Raw genomic sequence first — 16,959 nt, 5'->3', positions numbered from 1 at the left:
ACACTGAAAACCGTCTAATGTAATGAACATAATTTCAGCAGCTCAAAGAAGCATTCTGCAAACATTTGCCTGATGTTATTCCTAGTCTGGAAAACGACAGAAAATATTTCTATTTCCCATAAAATCTTAACTGGAGTTCTGGTAGAAAAAGGTCCCAAGCAACATAAAAACAAGACAGGAAAAACATGTAATGGATGTCACCGAAAGACAGCCAGAGCTTGAAATACTTGTTTCTGGTTGATAAAATGTCCTTTGTTGCCACCTAGTGGAATAAGGAGCTGTCGCCTGTTTGAGGGCAGTGAGTGGAAGGTGCTGGTTCCTCTGAGAAGAAACGGGTGAGACCCCTGTGCCCCGCCTCTCCCACCACAGGGCCAAGTAGGTGGGAGTCAGACTGAAGAGATTTCACTATTTCAAGTAAGTAAGCCCAATGATCAACCCAGGGCCTCACTTATTCCTTGGTGACGTGAAGATGACATCACGTCCTGGCTCTGAAGGACATTAAAGCCCAGAGGAGGGGACCCACGCCTGAGTCTGTCTCCCCATCTCTGCAGGAAGAGAGGTGCTGATTCCAACTCACTCTGGCAGGTGCCACTGACCTAAGGCTAAGAGTACCTACCTCATCGGGCTTAAGATTAAATTAATCAATATATGTAAACATCCTTTAAAACAGTGCCAGGCAAATACTGAGTAACTGATAAATGGCAACAACTATTAAGATGCCTGAAATACGCCTGAAATATTCCACAAGGATGAATATTATGAACAGAGGTCCCAGTTGGCCTCATTCATACAACTAGGGATGTTCCCTTGGTAGAGTTTCAGCAGCTACCTGGTGGATATCTCCCCGGTGGGTATCTCCCCAGGTAACACTGCACGTTTGAGGCATTGGAGGTTGCAGGAAGAGACACTCGGCAAGGCTCCTAAAAGAAGTCACTTATGACAACCCCTCTTGGAGGCAGACTCCCTGAGAAGTAAACTGGAATTCTATATAGGATGCTGTGGGAAGGAACTGTGTGCATCTCACCATGAATGATAAGTAAATAAGCAAACAAAGCAAACCAATAGGATGGAACAGTGGTCAGAAGCCCAGGCTTTGCATCTGAACACATATGGATTCGAATCTCACTTCGGCTCTTACTGAGCAGACCTGGGGCAAGTCATTTTACCTAATGTTCAGTCTTTATTTGTAAGACAAGGATAAAACAGTATCTGCATCACATGGAGCTTCTATGTGGGGATTAAATGAACTCATGCACGTAAAGTATGTAACAAAGTTAAGTGCTCAGTAAACGTTATTTAACACTGTTATTACTACCTACTGTCAGTTGCTTTAAATTATAGTCAAAACAGTAGAGATGACAAATAGGTTTTATCTCATGAGTGAACTCTGATCAATTGGTTCTGCCGGCTTGAAGCATCAGGATTGAAAGGATTTGAGTCTTATCTTCATGTGGTAGCAAAGAGTGTAGCAGTTGATTAGTGATGTCCGCCCTAGGTGCAGGAATGAGCAGTATTGGTAGGAAAGCCATCTCTGCCACAGAGAGTTCCTGATTAGATGTTTCAGAGCCATTCTCAAATCACCTGGCAGGGATGCAAAGAGAGCAGTACTAGTGAATATGGTCTGGGTGTGAAGGGAAGAGGTCGGAATCAGAGTCCCATCCCTTCTTTCTGGAAAAGAGTGAAGTTCTGTCACTAGAGATTTGCTCTTTGATGATGTCCATCCTTATTAGGCTTTAGGACATCAGAATGACCGTATTCGGAGTCAGAGACAAGGTCCACCCACCATAAGGCACTATGGCCCAGCCCCCACAGAGGCATTATTCATCACACACTTAGATTCAGTCCCTGGCCCAATTCTACCTACTTGCCACACTCCTTGCAGGGGAAAATGGTGGTGGGGTCTGTCTCGCCGCTGGTGGTGCTGTGAGAGGGTGAGCTCTTCACCGAGCAGTACCCGCTCTGGGCACTGCCAGGCTTCTGCTTCCCAGGGGGAACAGCACCCCGAGCTTTGGTCACCTGGTTGGTGCCACCATGGATGCGGGCGTGGCCGTTCAGTGCCTGTCGGGAGCTGAACACCTGGGGAAGAAAGGGAGTGACATGACATCTACAGTCCTGAAAAGGAAATTAGGGTTATTAGTTACTCATTGGTAGAACATGTGATACTCGAAACAGTGTCTAATGACAAGGCCTAGGGGTTTTACATAAGCAAACTCTGGGCAAATGCCACAAAGCGCAGAGATCAAATACCACAACCACAAATGCTATGCCAATAAAAAAGCCATCATTGTTATAACCAAAGACTAGGACTCAACCCAGCACCTCTGTCTCACAGGGAGACCATTGGGCAATTTCCCCTCTGAACACCTTATTTTTTCCATCTGTAAAATGAGGGGTTTCGGACCAGCTTTCACTCTTTTTTTCAGCCAGGAACTACCTCCCACCCCTTTTTTCTTTTGTTTTTTCCTTTCCTTCTCTTTCTTTACTTAAAAAAATCAGGTCTTATTCAAAAGTTCAGAGTTCAAAGCAGAGGTAGCTGGCTGAAATAGACAGCCCTCCCAAAACTGAGCCTATTTGCTCAGCTCTATCTCCCCCAGGAAGCCCTGGAACCCCAAGAGACACAGCTCAGAAGACACTGATCAGCTGCTGTGATATATTCTGTATGTCATGTCTAAGCCCCTGTTGGCAGCCCAGTGCTGAAGCAACGTTTCAGACCCCCCAGATTTTCCTGCAGGATGATAAAAAGGGGGAACGACCCGGTCTTTTGAAGCTTGCCGTAAAGCACGGTTTCCCAGCCTCAGCATCACTGACATTTTGGGCTGGACGACTCTTTGTTGCGGGGCTGCCCTGCGCATCACAGGATGTTCAGCGGCATCTCTGGCCTCTGCCCACCAGATGCCAGGAGCACCTCCCCAGATGTAACAAAAATGTGTCTGGACACTGCCAAATGTTCACGGGGAACAAAATCACACCCAGCTGAGATCCACTGAGATCCACTGCTGTAAGGGGATGTAACCCACGCTCCTGAATTCCCAGAGCCCTGACTTCCAGACAGTTAAATGAGGCAGCTCATGGGAGTACCCACTGAACTGTCCAGCCATAGAAGGTTGCTCTGTGTTAAGTTCATGAGTTCTGTTTACAGACTTGCAGGAAAAAAAAAAATCTTTCACTGATTTAGCAACCGAAACCTCCATGGTTAGGCAACGAATAAAACCAACATGCTTGTTTTCCCTGTTGTTTTTTCGAAGTCACGAAAAAATATTCACCTTGCTGAGCATTTTTGATTGGGTAAAATAGAAGATGATTTCCCGCTTGGGAAAGGATTTACTGTACACCCAAAGCATCCTGTTTCTAAACAAATTCGCCAAAGATACTGTCATTTAAAGTCACATCTTAATCATCCCTGAACAGAAGTGCTCTATACAATACATCAATGATGGAATGAAGCGTCCAGCTCATTAAGCATCAAAGACAGAAACAAGCTAGCAATTTCTTATGTTCTCTTCAAAGCTAATGCAAAATGTATATTTTTAAAAATTGTTCATTTTTGCTTAAATGTAAATCAAGTGAATTTCTGCTTTAGGATCTAAATATTTTAAAGACTGTTGCTTTCTTCATCTAAGTGACAGACAACAAGCAGCATTCAATACACCCTGGAAAACAGTATTATCCTATATAACACACAAGCAAAGATAAACACTAACTTGGGCAAAATAGGGCTTCATGTGAAAGGAGCAACATTCTACCCTTTTGCATGATACCTCTAGAGCCTGCCTGCACAGGTGTGCCCAGCTTTAAGAAACTTGATTTGGTAAAAACTTAACAATTCAGACGAACGGGGTACCAGGGGAGACTGAGAGTCCAAAGCTAACAATTTAAAAAATATATCTATTAAAATACACAGGGAGCCTTAGATCAGGCCAGTATAGATTCCATAAGGCCGTCCCTTAGTGCTAAGAATGATTAAATGGTGAACTGGTTTTATTTTAGGTAAATGATGCTTCTAATGTACTTGAAAAGTACTAGGTTAACTTATTACACAGACACCTTTTTAGCGTGTTTACATGAAAAATTTGCTTAGTAAATCTTTTTTGCTTCCCCCAAAGAGTACAAAGATAAACTTTAGCTAAATCTTTGTAATTATGCCGTAAAAGGACACTCCTTCTCTGTGGGCTCTCCCACTGCATTTAAATGCATGTTTCCAGGACAGGACCTGGTGTGACACAGCCCAGATGAGTGGGGAGGCACCAAGAAACATGGAGTGCAAGTTCTGGAGGCCAAGGCCCATTGCAGAGCCTGAATCACATGCTTCCTGAGGGCAGGGACGGACTTGTGTCCTCCGAACACGTGGCATAGTGCTTGACAGAAAACACACTCCAGGAATACCTACAGGCTGAATGAATAAGTAAATGGATGAAAGAAAGAAAAGCATGGCTGCCATGGACCTCCCTCTGCCAAACTTTCACTGTTTAAAGTACACCTTTTGTAAAATGCATCATCTCTTAAAGCCGGGCACAGCTGTAAGTACGGCTACCAGAAGTCCCAGATCCCCGGAGGACGCAGAGACACTTACAGCCCCGCAGTTGGGCATTTCACAGATGAAGGAGCCTGAGGGCTGGCCCAGGGCCTGCAGGGGCGGCCCCTCTGTGGGAGCCAGGACCGGGCCCGTTGGTGGCTCTGGGGACTTGGGCAATTCACTCTCCTCTTCTCTTGTGGATTTCCTGTCTTCTTCCGGGTCCTCCTCCTCCTCCTCTACCTCTTCATCTTCTTCACTCGTCTGGTGTAAAGGCAATAAAAGGAAAATGGGGAAAATCCCCAAATGGCATTTTTAGCGATGAACAGAACAGGGGCCAGAAGGAGAGAGGGGCTGGATGCTGAGGCTGCGTGGGCTTCTTTGTGCATAAAGATTGGCTGGCAGAGGCCTCTGGGGAGGAATATGGTTTCTACAAAGTTGGTCACTGGACACTTGGAATTCTGAGGGCAAGGAAGTCCCCCTGGCCCACTGAGGGTCCTCTCATCACTTATTAAAAAATATGCTAATGAATGCAGAGAGGACAGAGTTCTGTGTGTAGAGTTTCTCCCCCTTGTTTGAGACCAGCGGACCTTGACACTGACTAAAACTCAGGCAGGCTGCCCCATTTGTAGCAGCTCTGCCTCCCCAGAGCAGTAAGGAGGGTTTTCAAGCAGTAATAACACTGTGGAGCCCCTCTGGACAGAGACTAAAGACCTATCATGATTTGTTTTTAAAGGTCTTCTAACACATTTCCTTGCAAGATGCCTGAGATATTGATTTGACCTGTGGAAGGCATGTGACTCACGGCATTCTGATGTGCTCCTGCTCTGTCCTTGTCAGAAAATAGGATCAAAGACTGAACCACAATGACTCTGAAAAGGAGCAGAAATGGGAGGGGATATTCCCTTTTATTTATTTTGTGCTTTTTTTGTTTGCTTCTGATCACAGGCTCTTGGAGAAATGCCCTCCTGAGGCACTCCATGACAAAGAACAAGGAAAACATTTCTGTGAATAATTATCCTCTCTGCGATTGTATCCCCTCCCTCTACTTCAGAACAGCAATGAGGTGGAGAATTAAGTAGAAGGTCCTGACCCTCCTCAAGGTTAACAAGACAATTAATGGAGCAGCCTGGAGGAGGTACCTGGGGTGGGTTGGGATGGGGTGCAGAGATCTAGGAGGCCCTTTTATGGAACTAACTACGTTACACTGCAATCTCCGTCCTCGTGGGGGGTGGGGTGAGGGATGCTTACTCCTCAGAGCCTAGAAGGACTGAGGACCAGGGATGGCAATTCTACGTTACGTCAACTTCATTTCAGCTGCTATTTTACAGCACTTCATGGTGTACAAAATGCGTTTTCTATGTCATCGAACAGGCTGTAAAGAGTCCTCCTATTTTACAAATGAGGAAACAAAAGGGATGTCTAGCTGCCTCCCTCGTGATGGGTCATTTGTCTCTGCGGGGCTCTCTGCACACCCACTGGTTAAAGCACGTGGGCTCCAGTTTGGTTTACCCCAGACAGTATGTGACTCTGGGTGAGCCTATGATTCTTAGAACCTAGAAGCCAGAATTTCCAAGAAGAATAAAGATTTCTGAGAGTAGTAGTGCCCTGGGATCCAGAAACCACTAGCTTTCTCTCTCCAGGTTGGACTGGGGGTGGGAGAGAAAGATCATCCCAGGAAATAGGGGCATTTAGCACACTCCTCACTGTTTCCGTATCATCCTTATTTAATGTGGTACATATGCATATTTGAGACCATGTACTAATAGCGTATACTCAAGAAATGGTCCCAGTTTCCAGTGGGTTAATTAGGATTAATCAGTAATGATTACATTTGCTGAAACACTTCAATGAGTACAGATGCAGGCTTAATACATTATACAGAGTGATTTACGATATAAGCTTACAGATCTCTTATGAGTATAGAACATACAGGCTGATATCACTTAAAGGGCCTTATTCTCACATGAATCCACCACCTTCCAATCTCAAAGCATTTCAGGTAAAATCATGTTATGTCAAACTCCACGGGTTCACTCCGTTCCTTCACAGAACTGGAACTCTGTGGTCTCAAGTATCAGGTTATTAAGCAGACCCTGGCAGACAGCTCACCATTTAAAGGAAATTACATAGTAACTTTCAAGGACAATGGCACTGATTTCACGGCAGTTGTTATAATTACAATTTTCTCACCATGCCATTGTTTGGCTTAAAAGCTCCTAGAAGAAAAGTTCCATAGAGCCATTAAATTACAGATTAAATTATACTGTCCTGTGATTATATATGTCTCAGGAACATAGACAGGTTTTACTTCAAATGGCAATCTACGCATGTTCACAAAATGATTTATCATCAAGCCAAAGGGCTCACCGAAGTGACTAAGAGATTCAAAGACAGGACAAAACCCTAACATGTAGGACTCTGCATCAACAAGTTGGTCATTTCATGATGTATTGTGAAAGGAAACATTTGGTAATGTTCCAAAATTGGTAGAAAAGTGGGCAAGTACAGGGCGGAGAGATGGTTATATATTTTACAAAGTGCTCAAAACCTTGAGAGTCCAAATAAGAGTTTCTTGAGGAGCAGATTTTTATTTCTCAGGCCTGCAAATGGCATTTGTATTATGAGAAATTTATAAGTTAAAACACAAATGCTCAACAACTCAAATTTCTAAGCGAAAGAAATTTTGAGTGTTACAGTCACTGATGAATGATGACGGTGATGACAACATACTGAAGGCCTGCTGTGGATCAGGAACCCCCTCACCCCCCCACTGCTAGTTCTCACAAAAACCGTGTGCAAATTTTTTTGTTTTTTTTCTTTTTAGTGTTTTTTTCTTTTCATTTTTTAAGAAAAATTTATTTTTTTTCCTTGGTTTTTTTTTTTTGTTTTGTTTTTTGGCTGTGCCACGCAGCTTGCAGGCAAGCAGGGACTGAACCTGGGCCCTCAGCATCTCGGCAGTGAAAGTGCGCAGTCCTAACCACTGGATCGCCAGGGAATTCCCTACAAATTTTTATTTTTTAAACAAATGAGAAATTGGCCAGAGAATTAATTTTCCCTAGAGCACATAGCTGGTAAAGAAGTTGAATTGAGATTTAAAACCTGCACCATCTGATTCTAAAACCTCAGCCTTTGCTCCTTGCCTGCCTGCACACGTCCACAGATGCACATCTGTCCATCTGGACATGGCTTAGGTTTTCAGCTCAAACACAGAGCTCCTAAACCTCTCAAAACCATTAGAACCAGCTGCCTTTCCAGGTCAGAGGGAAGGAGGATGTTTCCCAGGCCCCTTGTCAGTGAACCATGCTGCAGGTAGCTGAGGCCTGGGACCACGGGGAAGCTGTGCCCTTGGCGCCCTGACCACTGTCTTCTGAAGTCAGTTAAATTTCTCAGCTGGTTTCTTGAATTGCGCTGAATTTTGTTCACAGCCAGACCCACAGATTCGCCCTGAGTGGGAGAAGGAGCCTGGGCAGGGGACAGAAAGGTGTGGCAGAGCCCACCTCGGTCCTCTCTTCTGCCTCAAAGAGTGGAAGGGCCTGTGATGGTCTCAGGCAAGAAGTCAAGTCACCTGCTGCGTGAGCGACTGTGCTATGCTGACCTCCTGGCCCCTAAACAGCAGTCACCCACTCCTCACCCTCCTTGCTCTCCCCTCTCCCTGAAAAAAGTCCCTGAGCTACCTGACTGCTCCATCTGAGGGGAATATAGTCACCTGTCTCTTTAATAATATGGTCAGGAGAGCTATCCAGGTGTCCCAGGCAGGCCCAGAGGACAAAGAGCAGGACCCCGTCCTCGCACTGTGCCTCCTGCACCCTCCCCATCCTTGCATGGTCCCAGTTTTTCATTTCCACTTGGCAAACTATCCACAGAAGGTTGACTGAGCCTTGACGGTGCCCTAAAGGGAGCTGTGAGCTGCCACGCTGGCCTTTAATCAAGATTTTCTTGTTTTTCGGGGGGGGCTGAGTCATCTCTCCACATAGCTTTTTGTTCTCCCTAAGCTCACAGGTCACAAGGTGTGGCTGCACCTGACCCAGCCTAATACCGGCTCCTCGCAAATAAGGTGTGGTGCCTGGGGTGACGTCTTCACCTTTCCTCCTCAGTCTGAGGCTACACGCTGGCTCAGGCCTTTCCACCCACCTGCAAAGCCCTGCTGGCCCAAGATGGTGCCTCTGCCTTCCATAGCAACACCTTCCTTAGCAGCCCTCCCCTGCTCAGAATCCCCTGGTTCACCCGATCTCCTCCCAGGGAGTTCATAGAGGAATTGTTACCATGACCCAGAGTGACTCCTACCAGGGAAAACTGTTCACTCATTCATTCAGCAAATGTTTACCAAGTGCCGATCTTATGCCAGGCACTGTCCTGGGCACTTGGTAACACCCAAGCCGAAAAGACATCAGTTTGCCTTAGGAAACTATATCCTCTGATTTTGCTCTCTTCCAAAACATGACTCTGACAGAGCCCAGAACATTCCAGAATTGGGAGGGACTTTCCAAATCATCTAAACCATTGGCCCCATTTTACAGGTCAGTAAGCTTGGGGGCCAGGTCCTAAGTCTCCCAGGCCAGGATTCTTTGTGCTTCCTCTTTTACTGTCTGTTCTACTCATTCAGAAAGCAATGCTCTGTGTGACCTTGGGCAAGCCCCTTCCCCTGTCTGGGCCTCAAACTTCTGCCTGAGGACTGGTGGAGCTGGATGAGAGCGTCCCCAAAGGCCATATCTCAGACTTTCTGGTCCCCATCTCATACTGATTTTAAAGCCTCTTGGGGTTCACAATAAACTTTCCCCTTGTGTATGCCATGTCTTCCCACCTATAATATACGCTCCTGGGGTAGCGGGCAGAGGCCGGTTAACAGTCCTGGGTGACCCACAGCACTGCAGACATAGTGGGAACTCAATTGCTTTTAGTTGACTGAACCAGAAGAGGCCACATTGCTTTTGTAAATATTAGCCACAGAAGAGAAGAAAAAGGCTATTCAGATATAAGACGTCACTACTTAAGGCAGTCAAATAACACTCCCAATCATAGGAAGCCCTGAATATAGAATACTGCCATCTCACATGGAAAGAATGGCAATACCATTCTATTCTATAGATGCCTATTTTGTTTTTGACATCTGGGTCCCAATATACATTTTTATATATGTATATATTTCATAGCTAGGGTCAATTCTTAGTTAGGAACTTGGGCTTTGAAGCATTAACAAGTCCAGGTGTTTTCACACTTCTCTAAGAGGATCTGCATTTGCTTGCTCTTACGTGTTACACAAGGGAATCAGGCTCAGACAACACACTCACCAGCACTTTGACCATGGCTAAGTTACCTAGGCTCTGTGCCTTAGTTTCCTACCTAACAGAATTGGTATGAGGAAAAAATGAGTCAATATGTGTAAAGTGCCTCCTACTCCAATGCTTGCAACGTATGAAGTGCTATGTAAATGTCTGTGAAAGAGATTAACCCATATATGTGCCAATAACACTTACATGAGGGACACAATGGGGAATGAAAGTATAATTACAAACATTCACGCTATTTATGAATTCCAAACACGTTCCCTGATGGCTGCAGACTAGAGTTTAGTAATCTGTTGTAAGATGTAATTTTTACCTACACATACATGGTTTGTACATGTAAGAAGATTTCCCTTGGCTATGGGTGCAGAGAAGAGTTAGGCGTGAGGACAAAAGCAGTAGTAATCTCCAAAGCCACAAACAAGGGGCTCAGAGAAGATTTCAATCTCATGATGTCTTTAGTAGGTTCTTCATTTTAATATGCAGACAACTTAGGATTGCCTGCTAATGAAGGAAATCAATATCGAGGATAAATGGTGATGTGAGGCTCGGCATCGTGCACACTGCTAACCGTTTCCCAATAACTGAGCATTCCTGGCGCCATCTAGAGGTCAACGCTGCTCCCTGCGCATGCTTCACAGAAGCTGCGTAAAACCCAAGGGCACTCAGGTCTAAGGCGCTCAGTCTAAGGCACGTTAGTTCTCCCGTCAGGAGCGTCTGTGACTGTGGAAGGATCAGGAAGCGCTGTCCCAGGATGTCAGGGTGCCTCTTATAAACCGCCCACATCAAGGCTGGGACCACCACGGTTTAACTCCGCTGACACCTACCTGCCAGAATGCAAGCCAGGCTTCACCTCCTTAACTGATCCCTGGGCTGCAGGTCAAACCTGAAGCTGCCGTCCCTCTGCCTAGTTATCCTACTGGGGAGCAGGCCTGTCGCCCACTCACCGAGGCCACCTTGGCAAAGCCAAGCCAAACGCCAGCCACCTGTGAACCCGGGCATGGGGCTGGGGCGGGGCCCGCATAAGCAGCGCCAGGGCGGCTTCACTCACCACACAATCGTCGATGATTTCCGAGAGCCGAGTCCGGTGTTTCCTCCCCAGCCTCATGATTTTTTTCCACGTGTAGTAGTACTCCACGCACTGAGCCACTGTCTTGGACTTCACCTGCCAGAAAAGCCAGCTCAAGATCAGCTGCGGCAGTGGGCAGGGTACAAAGCAGCAAGCTTTTCAATTTTGTTTGTAGAAGGTGGTAGGTTTACTCAGTTGAATAAAAACATACACATGGTGGAAAATCTCCCCATACCTGTCGTTCGTCCGTCCGTCCGTCCGTCCATCCATCCACCCATCCATCCATCCATCCATCTGATGCCTCCCTACCCCTGCAACACAGCTGGCCCCTCTTGTTCATATCCTGGGTGTCATTCCAGAATTTCTTTATGCATAAACCAACAAACACGAAAATACATTCCTCCCCACCATTTTGCCTCACAAAAGGCAGCACACTCTATGTACTGTTTTGCATCTTGACTTTTTTCACAAGATAGCTCAGAGATTTTTTTCACATCCATCCATAAAGAGCTCATTCCCTTTTCTCATCCACAAAGCAGCATGCTTTTTCAAATGCTTGAATGCGTTTGGCTCTCCAACTTGTTGACCTTCAAAATCTATTTATGAGAAATGTTCCTTAGTAATCGAACAGGAATATAAGGCAAAAGTTACGATGACAAGAGCTTAGTGTTTGCAGAAAACAAGCCTTGCCCTGTTCTCTCCCAAAGGGGCAAAGGTAAATGTGTTTTAAACAGAAAAAATTCCTTTGTTTAGTTCATAGTTCTCTAAACTCCAAGTGGGGTTCAATAATGTGAGTTTTCTGGAGGCAGATTAAAAGGCTGGCTGTCCCCCTGGGGGTGGGAACGTGCCCCTTTGCACAGTGAGAATGAAAAGGGCACCTCCTGAAGTCTGGTCTCCTCAATGTTGCCCCTTCACATCCACCTGACATTGTGAATTTCTACATTAGAATCACCCAGGGAAGGACGGTAGTGTCCCAGAGAACCCCTGTTTAAAACCTTACGTTGGGACTTCCCTGGTGGCGCAGTGGTTAAGAATCTGCCTGCCAATGCAGGGGACACGGGTTCAACCCCTGGTCCGGGAAGATCCCACATGCCACGGAGCAACTAAGCCCGTGCGCCACAACTATGGAGCCTGCACTCTAGAGCCTGTGTGCCACAATTATTGAGCCCACATACCACAACTACTGAGGCTGGGCGCCTAGAGCCCATGCTCCACAACAAGAGAAGCCACCACAATGGGAAGCCCTCGCATCTCAATGAAGAGTAGGCCCCACTCACCACAGCTAGAGAAAGCCCGTGTGCCGCAATGAAGGCCAAATGCAGCCAATAAAGTAAATTAATTAATTAATTAAAAAACAAACAAAAAACCCCCCTGCACTGCCTGGTGAGCATGACACATGAATCCATCATCAGTAGACAAGCTGTGGGGCCTTGAAGGAATAGGCCTAGGACAGGCCAGTCCCAGAGGAGGTGACTCAGGAGAGACGGGAGCCTGGGAGCAGCTGGGACAATGGGGCGACAAAGAGGGCAGTGGCCTCCAAGGCAGAGTAAAATGAGCGTTAATTTAGATCTGAAGATGGAGGCAAGCTGGAGAAAAAGTCCACCTGCTCTGATTCTCATCCACTCAAGGCCCAGGATTAAGGACAGGAGACGTGAAGCTGGGACAACACTGAGGCCCAGCCCCGAGCCAGTGGCAGCTGTCACCTGAGACTCTATTCTCTGTGGACCTGAGCATCTTAACGGCCTGAATAAGTCAGTATGGCTCCATCATTCATTGGTTTGCTGAAACACTCTGAATCATTGTAAATTTTAGTCTAAACCGCCTCTCAGCCAATTAAGGCCTATTACATTTATAGGCTGGATAAAGCGCTATTTCATCCTTCTGAAACAGCTCTATTTTGCTGTGAAATGCTGTATATGTAACATATTATTTTTATTATTACTGTCCTTATGATCAGGGGCTCCACACCAGAAACTCTGCTACCAGCTAGAGGGAGGGCTCATATTCCCCCTTCTCCAATTTCCCCGCCACCAAATTCTGTCAGAAACATGATAGAGCTCTCAAATACACAGGAAATAAATTATATAAATTGTGAACCAGCAGCCTCAGGTCGATTTATTCAAATAGAATGTATAAATTACACATGTTTACTTAGATAAGAATAGCCCCCCACCACTGCCACATCCAAATAATCTTATTCTCCTCCCCCCACATCCCTAACACCGGAGCTACACCACCCATAACAAATACCATCCTTTACCAGTAAGAGATGGAAGACATTGTTTTGGTGAAAGTCCTAAACCAGTAACCAAAGAGTTCCATATATCTTAGGATGTACAACTTCCCAGATTTGGTTTCAAGTCAGCAATGGGAAAAAGAATACTTACCATCTTCTGTACAAAAATAAAGTCTTTGCTGTAAGTGGCTAGTGCTTTATTAAACAGTTTTCTTTCTAGGGAGGTCCACTTGTCCGAACCTACAAGAAAACACAAATTTCATAAAAAACAGCTCAGTTCTCCCCACCTTTAGCTGCTGGTTCACTTAGTTAAGCTAAAAACTACAACTGTGCGGCATGTGATAGAATACATACCACAGTCCTTTCTGAGTAAGAAGTGCAGTGTAATGGTTAGCAGCCTTGACACCTGAGTTCAAATCTCAGCGGGGGGCCTTGACCTTGGCAAGTTATTGAGCCTAAGACTCAGTTTTATCACCTACAAATGGGAGCAATTCTGATTGTCTACACCTCTTAGGATTTCTGTGAAGGTTAAAGAAGATAATGCCCCAAAAGTGTCTAGCTTAGTAACTAGAAAATCAGGAATGCTCAGTGGATTTTAGCTGCAGTTTTTATGTAATTAGGATGAGGACAAGTGTTCCTCATGTGTGCTGGGTTCAGCAGTCTTCACCCTCAAGACATTTACAATCTAGTGGGGAGAAAACCAGGAGGCACTGCATTCAAGGTGATGACTGCAAGGATGAAGGGAGGGGTCGGGTGCCGATGGGGCACAAAGGAGGAAGGCCACACTCAGGTTAGGGCAGCCAGGAAGGCTTCCAGGTGGAGAAAACACCTGAGCGGAGTTTAAAAAGACACAGAGGCAAGTTGGGCAAGAAGGAAATGGAAGTGCTGTGTGCGAAGTCAGAGGCAAGCAGTGAGAAGACACATTTCATTCATTCATTCATTCATTCATTCATTCACTCATCCATTCAGCAGATATTTATTAGGTGTTTACTACATGCAAGACATTAGGGGAAAAAAAAGCTAATACTCGTAAGTGCTTACTTCACAGATAGCCGTCATTTGGTTCTACCGACAATCTATTAGACTGGTATTACTGTTACCCATTTTACAGATGATGAAATGGAGGTGTTCAAGAAATAAGCAATAATCCAGTGTGGCTCAGCTACAGGGTTTCAGCAGAGGGAAAGCAGATGAGGCTGGGAGGTGAGAGGGACTGGTTCCTGACAGATCTGCAGACCAGTGAAGAAGAGGCCGGCAGTGCCAGGCTGGTGCATCTGCCTTGCTGGCTGAACTTGACATTCATGTCAAAGCAGGGTACACAGACGATTGCAGAGAATGGTATTGGTCTATTTCCAATGGGAGTCCTATTTCTGGGGGCTGCAGGGAAGGCTTGATCACTGTGGCTGGTTTGTGGAAAACTCAGCCTCGTTCTAATTTTTTGTATTCCCTGTATCTCTGATTCTTTGGATGGTATATGGCTGGGCCTTTGACAAGCCTCTACTTTTCAGAGCTGTAATCCCCCAAGCCATAGTATTTTTCCTTCCAACCAGAACAAGCCCAAGATTTCCATGTTGTTATGGTTGACTGAGGGGCTGAAGTTCAGAAAACCTGAATTGCTTCTCCCTTAAAAGGTTCAGCCCAAATCAGTCAATCAGGTGAAACCACGCCTAGCAGGCAGGCAGGAGGCGGAGATCCCAGGGTTCTTGAGAAAAATATGTGACTCAGTGATGTCAGCTGAGATTTCTGAAATAAACACCTTCTCCGTGCGACTCCCTGATGGGTCCTTAAGCCAAGAGCTCTGGCTCCAGCTGCAGAATATGCTCTCCACAGCTGGGCCGGTTAGGGCCTCTATAAAGTAGGGCCACCACCCGGTTTCTTTGGTTTGCTAGTTTCTCTTTCCTTCTAGAATGAAAGCAGCTTTCTGATTAACCCTCAGAGGAAGGAAGCATCTTCCACAGATTCTGGAGACCAGGACACCTCTGGTTGTGCAAACCACCGTAACAGAGAGGAGACGTGGGGCCAGGGGTTTGGTGAAGCTTTGCTAGAGTGGACGTGGGTGGAGGAGGTCGGTGGGGCCTCTGGAGCACTTCCATCACCATTCCTCAAATTCTGTCCAACACTCAAGGGCTTGGGTTCCCAGATCCCATCTGCTCAGGAAGAGCAAGACAGAAAGGATGAACCAACAATGTTCAAACCAAAGAGGAGTCATGCCTCCTTTTAGGTATCCATCAAAACAGCAAAGAGCGGTCAGAGAGGCAACGGGGACCACGACAGGGACATGTCACACCAGCTGAGTCCCTGGACAAGTGTATAGGGAGGTTGCTATGCTGCCCTGCTGCAGGGCCAGTCTGTGCAGCTCCGGGTTGCATCTCAGATAGGAAGTTAGGGGACATTTTGCTGATGAAAACCCCCAATTAGATGAATGAGAATCCTTTCCGCCCTAAGCCAGATCCTACGTTTCCCGAGTCAGAGTGCAGCTCGAAGCCCCCGTGAAACACTCACAGGGCCATGCAGCCTTCTCACCACTCAGCCTCTATGGTGGACACACTTTCTTCCACCCCGACCAAGCTCATCACCTGATTACTGCCCAAACCACAGTGTTAAGTCCCCAGGTCCGTCTACTTGTGAGAAGCATGTCCCTTCATGTCCCCAGATGGCCTGCCAGGTGTAATCCCACAGAAGGTGAAGTAACCTCCTGGACCATCTGTTATGGGGGATCCTCAAGCCTCACGGGGGAAGAAGGCCTTCTCCCCATCAACTCTTTGGTGGTTTTTAAGGCTGCTGCTCTGTGATGGTGTCTTCAGTCTTCCCAGTCCCAGAGTGTTCACTCCACACCACCGGCCCTGGATTGGAAGTGGGCTGCACCCTCTAGCTTGCCTCTCTGTGCTGCCCCCCACGCTGAGGGCTGGAGCAGGGAGCACATGCTCAGATGGTGAGAGATGGCTCCTCTACGTAGTCCTAGGGTCGGCACTTTAGTACATGTGACTGTGCTGTGCGTGCGTGTCTGTCCAACAAGGGTGTCCACGAACTGGGAGGCAGAGGCGGGACCAGACAAGGCCATCCGTGCTCACGCTCACACTGGAGCGGGCCCCATCTTCACCCCATCCTACTCACGGGATCGCCCATGACACTGAGAATCCACTCCTGGGCTCTTGGGCCGAATTCCCAGGCCAAAGCCTGGTGTATAAACATAATATCTGAATGTGCTCGCCCCAAATAACAAGGTCACTGTGCTGTGATAAAATGGATGACTTTAATCAGAAGAACATAGCCTGCAAACCTGGTTCTGCCGCTTACTCCTTCTGGGGCCCCTGCAAGTTTACTTCTCTGAATCTGTTTCCTTTCTTGTGAGTTGGGGATGGTGACAGTCACACTGTGACTGACAACTTTTGGCCCTAAGGATGTGCACGGTCAGTGTTTTAGATCTGGCCACTTGGATGGCAGATTCCAACCCAGTATGCAGCCATGGGACACGCGCTGGTCCCTGCTGACGTCTATGTCAGCGGCGCTCATGCAGCCCACTGGTCCCTGCCGGCGTCCCCTTTTGTGTGTGCACACCCACAGCCTTAACTCTGGGCTACTTGTAACGTGTACAGTCTTTTCCTCTCTACCCCGAAATCCTCCTGTAACCCAGTCAAGGTAAGGCTCAGCGTCTCTCCTCCTGGACTCTGTCTGGCAGGAGCATTTCCCTCATTCTTGGACGGGGTTTTTCTAAGCCAGCCCTTCTTGGATTCTATTTCTTGGACAAAGTCCAGGATAAAATGCAAAACTGAAGCAGGGGCTACCCCAATTCTTTGCCTGGTCTCCCACTCGGAGAGCCATGCTGTCCACTCAGCACGTCCCTAGGGTCAGTGCAGTG

General features: G+C 46.7%; 1 protein-coding gene across 29 annotated transcripts in view; it reads right to left on the bottom strand.

The window, feature by feature from the left end:
• The window catches only part of TRERF1 (transcriptional regulating factor 1), a 195,752-nt gene that overhangs the window by 5,007 nt on the left and 173,786 nt on the right, over nucleotides 1-16,959 (bottom strand). For 26 of the 29 annotated variants that reach the window (XM_057698390.1, XM_057698385.1, XM_057698394.1 and 23 more), the window contains 4 exons: nucleotides 13,252-13,340; nucleotides 10,847-10,960; nucleotides 4,571-4,774; nucleotides 1,865-2,112 (listed from right to left, as the gene is read on the bottom strand). In XM_057698390.1, the coding sequence (XP_057554373.1) occupies nucleotides 1,865-2,112; nucleotides 4,571-4,774; nucleotides 10,847-10,960; nucleotides 13,252-13,340 (655 nt within the window). The remainder of the gene's footprint in view (nucleotides 1-1,864; nucleotides 2,113-4,570; nucleotides 4,775-10,846; nucleotides 10,961-13,251; nucleotides 13,341-16,959) is intronic. The other 3 variants (XM_057698396.1, XM_057698398.1, XM_057698403.1) reach the window with 1 other exon arrangement.

This window comes from Hippopotamus amphibius, chromosome 11, assembly GCF_030028045.1.
Source record: "Hippopotamus amphibius kiboko isolate mHipAmp2 chromosome 11, mHipAmp2.hap2, whole genome shotgun sequence".
Lineage (NCBI taxonomy): Eukaryota > Metazoa > Chordata > Mammalia > Artiodactyla > Hippopotamidae > Hippopotamus > Hippopotamus amphibius.
Note: the sequence above shows the minus strand (reverse complement) of the source record. Positions and strands in the feature narration are given on the sequence as shown.